The following is an 11,628-nucleotide window of genomic DNA, read 5'->3' as shown; positions in this document are numbered from 1 at the left end:
CCAGTCCCCTGATCATCTTTGTTGTTCTTCTCTGCACTCTTTCTAGAGTCTCAAAAAAATTTTTCATTGTGGTGACCAAAACTGGATGCAGGATTCCAAGTGTGGCCTTACCAGGGCATTATAAAGTGGTATTAACACTTCACATTATCCCTCTGTTAAGGCAGCCTAGGAATGTGTTGACTTTTTTGGCAGCTGCACACACTGCAGCTGCCAGGGATTGTCCACTAGGACTCTAAGTCCACTAGGACTCTAAGACACTGTGCAGCTACTCTAAGCAGCTTACAACAATAAAAGAAAGAAATGAAAAGAGTGAAAACAAATAGTTTCGTACCTGAAACAGAATCACAAGTTTGAGTGGGGAATTAGCTTTATGAATGTATCTAATGTTGCATTTTGGACATGAAAGGTATTTAAACTTTAGAGTCCCTTCAAATTTGGCAATGAATTTCATCAAAAGTCCATTCAGGTGTTTAGCATGGAAAAAGCTTGTAATATTTATGTGAAATCCTACAGCTGCATTGAGTTTTTGCTACCACTACTGTTTTCAAGATCTACTAGGAACTCTGAAATTCCTGCCCCAGTGATCTATTTTACCTCCTCAAATGTTAGTTCCAACACTTGGCTTCAGCTTCGCAGGGGGAATTAAATGTGGAAATATTTTTATCATTAATCTTAGATATCCTTGCAAGTGGGAATACCTTGTCCATGTTCAGAGATTAAGTTCCTCCACCTGAAAATAAAATTAGCGTTGCTTATCCCTGCATAAGCCATGTCACGCAGGGGAATTCACTGGAGAAATTCCCAGTTATGTTTGGAAGAGTTAGCGTAAAAGGAAACCAGGCCATCAAAGAACATGGTGACTGGACATCATCAAAGTTTACACTAGCCAGAGCTTAGAACAACTCAAAGAAATAATGCAAGATCCGAAGATACTGTATGAAGAGATCTGACCCATAGAATCGCCAACTTCTTCTCCTTATTTCAACTTCTGGAACGATTCTGGCCTAACATTCTACATAACAGTTCTTCCGAAAAGACAGCTATCATGTATCTCTCCTCTCCTTGAATTCCCCCCTCCCTTCTTAGCCTCTTTGTAAATTGATTGCTGTCCCCGGATGTGCCCTGTTTTTCCATGTCTTTTTTAAAAGAATGCTGCTCCCAGATTGGATGGCTACATTCTTCTGGTATGTTAATTAGAATGTTCTGTATTTCTCCTCCCAAAGTCTTTATTCCTTTGATACCACTTGCCTTCCTTTTTGTCGTGCCCCCCCCCTAGATCTGACTCAGAAGCAATATGTGCTGTTCCAGGCACTCATTTGCCCCCTTCCACCTCCCAGCAATTCCTCCTGGGATCTTTGCAGCTTGCCAAATGTATGGCTGTGAAAGTTGGACCATAAGAAAGGCTAAACGCCAAAGAATGGAGGCCTTTGAACTCTGGTGCTGGAGAAGACTCCTGCGAGTCCCCTGGACTGCAAGACGATCAAACCAGTCAATCCTGGAGGAGATCAACCCCGACTTCTCTTGAGAAGGCCAGATCCTGAAGTTGAAGCTCAAGTCCTTTGGCCACCTAATGAGAAGGAAGGACTCACTGGAGAAGAGCTGGATGCAGGGAAAGTTGGAGGGCAAGAGAAGAAGGGGACGACAGAGAAGGAGGTGGCTGGATGGAGTCCCTGAACCACCAGGCGTGAGCTTCAATGGACTCCAGAAGATGGTAGAGCAGGGCTTTTCAACCTGTGGTACGGGTACCACCTGTGGTACATTGGCACCTGGCAGGTGGTACACGACCATCCTAGAAAAGTGGTAGCAGGGGAGGGGAATGAACTGAACTGGTGGCAGCACCGCACAAGCCTGAGCGAGAGATGGCTGGAGCTGCAGGGCTGTCAGGGCTCAGTGGAAGCACCAGGATCAGTGCCAGGCTCCAGCTGGAGCTCGGCGCTGAATCCTGGTGCTTCTGCTGAGCCCAGAAGAAGCGCCAATCACCTGGAATGTTACAGCATCTCCAAGGTCTTGTGATTTACATTCAGATGCTTGGCAACTGATTCATATTTATGACGGTCACAATGTCCCAGGGTCATGTGAAGTGACCAAAACTTGCTGCAACCACCCAGCAGACGGGGGGGGGGAATAAAAACCAAACACCCCCCACCCCACCCCCGCTGCCAATCCTCAACAGAAATGCTCACAATGAAAACCTCGGACAGGAGGAAGAGCGCGGCCGGGCGGGCAGGCAGGTGTCTTGCTTGGCTGTGGCTTAGGGGGCACTTTTTTCGGTGCCATTGTAACTTTGAAGAGTCACTAAGCGAACTGTTGTAAGTCGAGGGCTACCTGTACTTTATCACTTTTTTCCTTTTTTGGGGGGGGTCATCAAGGTTTTGACACCTTGCTAGGCGACTGGTGGTACTCGGATGTTGCCATATCCTAAAAGTGGTACAATGGGTGAAAAGGTTGAAAAGCCCTGTGGTAGAGGCCAGGAAGGCCTGGAGGAATGTTGTCCATGGGGTCGCGATGGGTCGGACACGACTTCGCAACTAACAACAAAAAGCAGAAGACACATGAGCAAGCAGCAAGACACCGAACTCACCAGCAAGATTTGATCACAGCTGTGATTACGCAGCAGAAAGAATATCTGAGTCCCCATAGGAGCAATTGGTCTTTCCTTAGAAGTAACTTCAGCATCTGGCTTGTGCATTGTGACACTTGGAAGCTAGTGATTTACAACCCTGGCTTGTTGACTAACCATGTCTGGAATTGTAAATCCTGGATTTGATTTGGATTTCTTGACTTGGAAAATTGGCTTGCTCAGCTATGTCTGATCTACATGGCCTGGATAACTGAGAACATTGAGCTATGCATTTTAGGATGAACACCCTTCGAATGATGTGGGAGTGTGAACAAATTTCCAGAAAGCATTGCAGACTACAGTTGCGCTTCAGTGTGAGATGCAAACAACACAGACTCATCCCCAACAGCTAGCGCCCATCTTCAACAGTGAAGGGACCCAGGGCAGAAGACATCCTACACCAGGGGTGTCAAACTCAATTTCATTGAGGGCCACATCAGCATTGCTCATGCCCTTGGGGAGCTGGGTGGGTGTGGCCAGGGTGGGTGCGGCCTACTGGGTGGGCGTGGATGGAGTAGGTGTGGCCTACTGGGTGGGCATGGCCAGTTCTACATCATTCGCGTCAAGGGTGCCTATGGGGGGCCTGGGCAGGAGTGGGACAGATCTGAGGGTCTCTGGCAGAAGGGGGTGGGGCCGGGGCAAGTGCTAAGGCATGGTCCACTGGGGCAAGTGCCAAGATGGCCACCACAAAATTGTACATTGGCTCCTGGCTGGCCTCAACGACTCTCCAAAAGGCTGCAAATGACCAGCTGTCTGCAAAGAATATAATTCCTTCCATTCCTCACCATCCAGTCAGAACTGAAGAAGCTTCTTAATGAGGAAACGTCTTCAAAGATGAAACAAGAAAGTCCAGTTGCCTCCTGAAAAAGTACCTTTGGGATGTTTTTGAAAGAATTGTGGTAAAAGGAAGCTGCCCAAATACAGGGTGGTTGGACACCATCAAAGCTGACGCCAGCCAGAGCATAGAACAACTCAAAGAAATAGTGCAAGATTGGAAGGTGTGCAGTGACCTGGCTCAAAGAATCGCCCAAGAGTTGATATGACTGAATGAATATCATCATCTCCCATTTTTTGTTGCAGATAAATTATCTTGAAAGCTTAGCAGCTAGGGACAGCAGGGCAAAGCCTATAATTTTGTAATAATAGCAATAGCAATAGCACTTATATACCGCTTCACAGTGCTTTACAGCCCTCTCTAAGCAGTTTACAGAGTCAGCTTATTGCTCCCCAACAATCTGGGTCCTCCTTTTAGATAGATAGATAGACAGACGGACGGACGGATGGATGGATAGATAGAGAGATAAAACATTTTCAGCTGAGTTTAGAGGATGTCAGTGTAGGTGTTCTGTTTATAGGGGCTTCAAGTGTGGGTGTGTCAAGCGAGGGTCTTGTGATGGGTCAGATAACATGGATAGATATAGCAATAGAGCTTAGACTTATATACTGCTTCACAGTGCTTTACAGCCGTCTCTAAGGGGTTTACAGAGTCAGCTTATTGCCCCAACAACAATCTGGGATCCTCATTTTGCCGATCTCGGAAGGATGGAAGGCTGAGTCAACCTTGAGCCGGTGAGAATCGAACTGACAACTGCTGGCAGCCGGCAGTCAGCAGAAGTAGTCTGCAGTACTGCCTTCTAACCACTGCGCCACCACGGCTCTTGAACCCACCTTCTGGAAGGACCATCCTCCATCAGGGGTGTGAATACTTTGTTGCTTGTTACCTGTTGCTTCCTATTGATTTCCAAAAGTGTGTAAAAGGCACACCAATTTACATATTGTGGGCTCTCGGTGTGGGATGAGGTGTCATGCAGTCCCGAGAGCAGACCTCTTTGCACTATACAGAACTAACAGTGTCCTCTCAACTCAAACCAGATGTATAGGAAATTAATATGTATCTGTCATGCCTATTTTCGGTGCTTTTTCACAGTGCTAGATGCATCAGGAATTGTTGTGGCTCTGTCTTGTGAGCCCCTCTTATCGGAGGAAGAAGGCTCCAAACATGAAGGAGAGGAGATGGCCAGGCCTCCCTCTCCAGGACCCTCCTCTTTGGCAATGCCTCAGGTGTCTCCCGACGGAGAAGAGATTGACCAGGAGCCAGGTGGTTCTGAGATTGGCCAGGAGCCAGGTGTTTCTGAGATTGGCCAGGAGCCAGGTGTGTCGCATAGTGAGAAAGAGAAGTTGTGGCTGGATCCACGCCAGCGTAGGAGCGGCAAGGGTGCGCAGCAGAAAAGGAGGCGTGCCAGAGATTAAGCTGAGTCACTGGACCACACCCCACAGGCTATAAAAGGGAGGTGGTGGCCATTTGGACTCTGTGACGGACAAAGCTGAATCTCTGGCGAAGTAGTTTGCTGTGGACTTAATTTTCTAACTGTGTGTATTGTTTTTTGTTCTCTGAGTAAAAGTCTTGGCAGGCAGCTATGGAGCTGCTGCCAAGTTTCCTCATCTGTGGATTGGAGTGTGGAGAAGTTCTTTAACCGTCGGCTGGCTGTTTGGGTGTGTGTGTCCGACGGGGACAGAACAGGAATTCTGACATTCCATGGGGAAATAGGCCACATTTATACCCATACCAAACACAAGCACATAATACAACAGTGTGTGCTGGGTCAGCTCTGAGTAGCATTGCCCCAAAGCATTTATTAACATTTTTTTTTCTTTTTTCCAGAAGCTTCAGAAGCGGCAGGTGATTCATTGGTAACTTTTAGCTCTGCATTTCAAATGATCCTTATGCTGAAAGAGAAGATTCCATTCCTTTCTCTGGATCTGGGATAGGAAAGACGCCATAACTGGCCACCTTGCATTGATTTGATCCTTTGGCTAGGCGCATGTAACCTTTCTCACCCCAAATATTGGACCAGCTGTGAAGGGAAGAATACAGAATATTTATTTCTGGAATTCTGCAGCACAGTGGATCATTCATGCTTCTAGCTGAAGTTTCGCATATCTCAAAAAGCATGGTGCAAAAATAGGCTTTTTGCCATGTGCTAACAGGGACGCAGCCATCTTTAAAAGAGGAACTATATGGTAATAATAATAATAATAATAATAATAATAATAATAATAATAATAATAATAATAATAATAATAATAATAATAATAAAAAAAAAAAAGTTGGAAGGGTCCTTGGAGGTCATCTAGTCCAACCCCCTGCTCAGGCAGGAAACCCTATACCATTTCAGACAAATGGCTGTCCAATCTCTTCTTAAAGACTTCCAGTGTTGGAGCATTCACTGTTTCTGGAGGCAGGTTGTTCCACTGGTTAATTGTTCTAACTGTCAGGAAGTTTCTCCTTAGTTCTAGGTTGCTTCTCTCCTTGATTAGTTTCCACCCGTTGCTTCTTGTCCTGCCTTCAGGCGCCTTGGAGAATAGCTTGACTCCCTCTTCTTTGGGGCAGCCCCTGAGATACGGGAAGACTGCTATCCTGTCCCCCCTCGTTCTTCTCTTCGTTAAACTAGACATCCCCAATTCCAGCAACCGTTCCTTATATGCTTTAGCCTCCAGTCCCCTAATCATCTTTGTTGCTCTTCTCTGCACTCTTTCTAGAGTCTCAGCATCTTTTTTACATCGTGGTGACCAAATCTGGATGCAGTATTCCAAGTGTGGCCTTACCAGGGCATTGTAAAGTGGTATTAGTACTTCACGTGATGCTACTTGAGATCGATATTACCTTCGTCACATCCTCAGTATGACATGGATTACAACATCCACATCTCCAAGTACTTCAGAAGCATTGTCTTCCAACCCAACTGAAGAACGTTCTTGGGGGAAGCAAAAATTTAACGTTGTAAGCCGCCCACAGTTACCCTCGGGGTGTGTGGTAAGATGGGTGGCCAATAAAGTTAATGAGTAAAATAAAATTTTATGTGGGAAAATCCCATGGGGAAAAATGAGTACGTTATACAGCAATTAATTTTCCCATTTCTTACACTTCTGCACTCTGTTGTCTTTTGACTCACCTGTTCTTTAGGATCCAATAGCCGCTGTCCGCTTTGGAGTTGTTATAACCAACAATCAGCATAGCGTGAGTTATCTGTTTTACTCCTTTGAAGCTGCTTACAAATATACCTGGATAGAGAGAATAAAATATACCTGGATAGAAAACAAACCCATTGTTGCTGGCAGACTCAGAAAGATTTCTAAAATGTCAGCCAGGTATCCCAGCCCTGATTAGTTGCAGCAGAGATCTGTCAAGAAAGAGGCCTTTTTATTGTACACCCTAATTTGAAATACACCCTAGTGGAGATGCTTCCACTTGGGTCCCTCGGACGTACAAGCACTGGACAAAACCTTCAGGCTATTATGGTATTTCTCTGCTTTTTCCAGGAAACCAATCCCCTAGGATAGGGGTAGGCAACCTTGGCTGTTTTATGACTGGTGGACTTCAACTCCCAGAATTCCTGAGCCAGCCATGCTGAGGGGAAAGGGAGAGGTTTCCAAGCTGAGCCATGCTGGCCCAGGAATTCTGGGAGTTGAAGTCCACCAGTCATAAAAGAGCCAAGGTTGCCTATCCCTGACCTACATGATTGGTTGATAGATAGATAGATGATAGATAGATAGATAGATAGATAGATAGATAGATAGATAGATAGATAGATAGATAGATAGATAGATAGATAGATAGATCAGGGGTAGACAACCTTGGCTCTTTTATGACTCGTGGACTTCAACTCCCAGAATTCCTGAGCCAGCCACACTGAGGGGAAAGGGAGAGGTTTCCAAGCTGAGCCATGCTGGCTCAGGAATTCTGGGAGTTGAAGTCCACGAGTCATAAAAGAGCCAAGGTTGCCTACCCCTGGGCTAGATGATAGACAGACAGACAGACAGACAGACAGACAGACAGACAGACAGACAGACAGACAGACAGACAGACCATCAGGCGTAGGCAACCTTGGCTCTTTTATGACTCGTGGACTTCAACTCCCAGAATTCCTGAGCCAGCATGAGGGAACTATGGCCCTTTCATGACTCGTGGACTTCAACTCCCAGAATTCCTGAGACAGCCATGCTGAGGGGAAAGGGAGAGGTTTCCAAGCTGAGCCATGCTGGCTCAGGAATTCTGGGAGTTGAAGTCCACGAGTCATAAAAGAGCCAAGGTTGCCTACCCCTGCCCTAGGACAAAACAGATTTTTAAAAAAAAATTCATTGGTGTCTTTTAGCTTCTTCTTCTTGGCCATTTAATATGTTTAGCAACTATTTTATCCTGTGCTGGAGGAAAAAAAGATCCACTCTACAAAAGAAGAATATTGAGAAGGGTTCTTGGTGCTCTCTGAGTTTGGCTGTTTTCTTGCAGACGTTTCATTACCTGACTGGGTAACATCGTTACTGATGAAAGGTCTGCAAGAAAACAACCAAGCTCAGAGAACACCAAAAAACCCCTTATTTCAACCCTGAGCTACCTTCCTCTTATCGATTGAGAAGGGTTTATGTAGTTGTGGTGTAACTCAAGAAAAAATCCGAGCTTTACTTCTGCATACTAGTAGTTAATTGATTGATTAGTCTTGCAATCTTATCAATAAAATGAAACAAATTACATAGTCTTGTGGGAAGTCAGCCCCCCAGAGGAGGAAATATTAAAAGGGCAGAAAAATATATCTTCTCAAAGGATCTTAAAAGAGGCAGAAAAGCATGCCCAGTTTTCTTACTAGGCCCAAGTCTCCCTCCCCCAAGCAGAAACCAGCTCTGTAGAAATGCAGATGTAAACAATCCATTCAGGAAGGTTGGAGGCCCCCAGCTAGAAGACACCTAAAATCTACATACCCCACCCAAAGTCTAAGACAGGACATAATAGGATTAACCCACAGATACCCAAGGGCACACTCAGACTCAGGTCAAAGTTCATGCCACAGGAACAACTCCAAACAAAAGGCCCCAGAGGGTATAAAAACCCACTCCCTACATGTGCTCTCTCTCTCTTTTCTTCCAGAGCCATCTTTCTGTCTGGCTCTCCTCTTCAATAAACTGCAACCTTCTTTCTAAAGCAGTCGCCATGTTGTTTATTCCCGGCTTGGACTGAACCAGGATGAAGACTTTTCCTTCAACAGTCTAATTTCAGAATAGGGTATATAGGAGGAAATAAAGTGATAAGATACAGATGTTGTAGGATCCAATCTTCAGGGAAACTCCTCTCCAGCATGAGTCCAAAAACTCAGAAGGCAACAATCACTGGTCCCAGTGACTGACCCAGATTGAATCGTGCATTCGCCTTCATTTGTGAGATATAAATGTGTTAATACAAAGAGGCAATAAATAATCGAATCCCCCTGGCAAGATACTCCAATTGTTCAATGTATTGGGTTCATAGGACCAGAGTCTTAGTTATAAACCTAGCAGTTCTATGTTCAGCGCATATGTTTGAACACCACTGGCATCAGTGGTGGGATTCAGCCAGTTCGCACCAGTTCGGCAGAACCAATAGCTAATTTTTTGTTGCCCAGGCCCAGAACGGACTTCCGGAAGCGGCATCTACACAGAGAACTAATTGTTCACATATTTGAATCCCACCACTGGTTCCCCTGACCTGAAATAAACTAGAAGCTCTCCTTCTTGTCACCATCTTGGAAAAAAGAACCCATAACCATTTAATACTTAGATGGAGTATGGGCGTATCAGTGTTGAATATTAGTTGGCAGAGGAGATGGCAAGAACCACAAGCCCTCAGGAACCTTACCTGACTTATAGAAGCGGAACTTGGTACTCCGAGCATCTACTCCCACCGAAACTGGACCAATCTTGGCCACAGCCTCCTGAAGACCTTTTTCATCCCCGTTCTGGATCTGTCCAAATGAGCTACATCTGGTAACGGATTTCTCAGGGTCATAGCGACAGATCCCAACCTGCAGAAGAAAACAATGATGATAAGAAATCAAATCCTTTCCCTTCATATTGCTGGAGGCATTTTCAGCTAGAGATGTATAATAATAATAATAATAATAATAATAATAATAATAATAATAATAATAATAATAATAATAATAATAATAATAATAATAATAATGTACCTGGTTGACACCTAGGATGCTGGTAGCAACCCGTGTCAACCATCAGCGCCAGCCAATTTGAATGTTCAGTTGACTGAGGTTCATGTTTAATGAATAAAAGATATAATAATAATAATAATAATAATAATAATAATAATAATAATAATAATAATAATAATAATAATAATAAAAAATACATTTGGAAGGGACCTTGGAGGTCATCTAGTCCAACCCCCTGCTCAAGCAGGAAACTCTATACCATTTCAGACAAATGGCTGTCCAGTCTCTTCTTGAAAACTTCCAGTGTTGGAGCATTCAGCGCTTCTGGAGGCAGGTTGTTCCACTGGTTAATTGTTCTCACTGTCAGGAAGTTTCTCCTTAGTTCTAGGTTGCTTCTCTCTTTGGTTACTTTCCACCCGTTGCTTCTTGTCCTGCCTCCAGGTGCTTTGGAAAATAGCTTGACTCCCTCTTCTTTGGGGCAGCCCCTGAGATACTGGAACACTACTATCATGTCCCCCCTCGTCCTTCTCTTCATTAAACTAGACATCCCCAATTCCAGCAACCGTTCCTTATATGTTTTAGCCTCCAGACCTCTAATCATCTTTGTTGCTCTTCTCTGCACTCTTTCTAGAGTCTCAAATAAAACAGTTCCACTCGAAGCGTGCACAGGAACGGGGCTGGGATAGACACAGATTCGATCGTTTATTACCTTTCCGTCGTAAGGGTAGAATTTCTCTGAATCGATCCCTCCGCGCTTCTGCACAGATTCAAAAGCTAGGTGCATAAATCCACCGTTGCACCCTTTATTCCCCAGTTCCCCAGAACAGTCGATCAGGTTTTGTTCGCTCAGCGACACCAGCTCCCCCGTCTTCAGGAAATGCATGCCTTCCAGAGCGCCAGTAGCACCGAAGGACCAGCAGGAACCACAATCGCCCTGGTTCAAAAAGAAAAGGAAAAAATTGGAGCGACCCATTGAGCATCTGAAAACTCAGAATACAGAATAACTGAGTTGGCAGGGAACTTAGAGGTCTTCTAGTGCTTGAGCTGGAGACCCTATAGTACCATTCCGGATAAATGGCTATCCAGTGACAGAGCACCCACAACCTCTGGAAACAAACTGTTGCCCTGATTAGTTGCTTTCAGTTTATACCTTTAATTTATGTTCCTTTAACAAGTTATTTGTTCTCAGTACTTGGTAGTAAAATGAATAATAATAATAATAATAATAATAATAATAATAATAATAATAATAATAATAATAATAATAATAATAATAATAATAATAAAGTTGGAAGGGACCTTGGAGGTCATCGAGTCCAACCCCCTAAACAGGCAGGAACCCTACACCATTTCAGACAGACGGCTGTCCAGTCTCTTCTTAAAAGCTTCCAGTGTTGGAGCATTCACCACTTCTGGAGGCAGGTTGTTCCATTGGTTAATTGTTCTATTATAATAATAATAATAATAATAATAATAATAATAATAATAATAATAATAATAATAATAATAATAATATATAGTTGGAAGGGACCTTGGAGGTCATCTAGTCCAACCCCCTGCTCAGGCAGGAAACCTTATACCATTTCGGACAAATGGCTGTCCAGTCTCTTCTTGAAAACTTCCAGTGTTGGAGCATTCACCGCTTCTGGAGGCAGGTTGTTCCACTGGTTAATTCAGGGGTAGTCAACCTTGGCTCTTTTATGACTTGTGGACTTCAACTCCCAGAATTCCTGAGCCAGCTAAGCTGGCTCAGGAATTCTGGGAATTGAAGTCCACGAGTCATAAAAGAGCCAAGGTTGACTACCCCTGGGTTAATTGTTCTAACTGTCAGGAAGTTTCTCCTTAGTTCTAGGTTGCTTCTCTCCTTGATTAGTTTCCATCCGTTGCTTCTTCTCCTGCCTTCAGCTGCTTTGGAGAATAGCTTGACTCCCTCTTCTTTGGGGCAGCCCCTGAGATATTGGAAGACTGCTATTATGTCCCCCCTCGTCCTTCTCTTCATTAAACTAGACATCCCCAATTCCAGCAACCGTTCCT

General features: G+C 44.5%; 1 protein-coding gene across 1 annotated transcript in view; it reads right to left on the bottom strand.

Moving 5' to 3' along the window:
• Window positions 1–5,212: 5,212 nt before the first annotated feature.
• LOC107295321 (cathepsin L1) overlaps window positions 5,213–11,628 on the bottom strand; it is a 12,387-nt gene continuing 5,971 nt past the window's right edge. Inside the window, exons 5-8 of the mRNA XM_015824632.1 lie at window positions 10,304–10,528; window positions 9,285–9,450; window positions 6,574–6,682; window positions 5,213–5,475 (exon numbers count right to left, since the gene is read on the bottom strand). Coding sequence (XP_015680118.1) covers window positions 5,343–5,475; window positions 6,574–6,682; window positions 9,285–9,450; window positions 10,304–10,528 — 633 coding nt within the window. The 3' untranslated portion in view covers window positions 5,213–5,342. The remainder of the gene's footprint in view (window positions 5,476–6,573; window positions 6,683–9,284; window positions 9,451–10,303; window positions 10,529–11,628) is intronic.

Source organism: Protobothrops mucrosquamatus, unplaced genomic scaffold, assembly GCF_001527695.2.
Source record: "Protobothrops mucrosquamatus isolate PMUCROS unplaced genomic scaffold, P.Mucros_1.0 scaffold2299, whole genome shotgun sequence".
NCBI classification, from domain to species: domain Eukaryota; kingdom Metazoa; phylum Chordata; class Lepidosauria; order Squamata; family Viperidae; genus Protobothrops; species Protobothrops mucrosquamatus.
The sequence above is the reverse complement of the archived record's forward strand: the minus strand, read 5'-3'. Positions and strand labels throughout refer to the sequence as shown.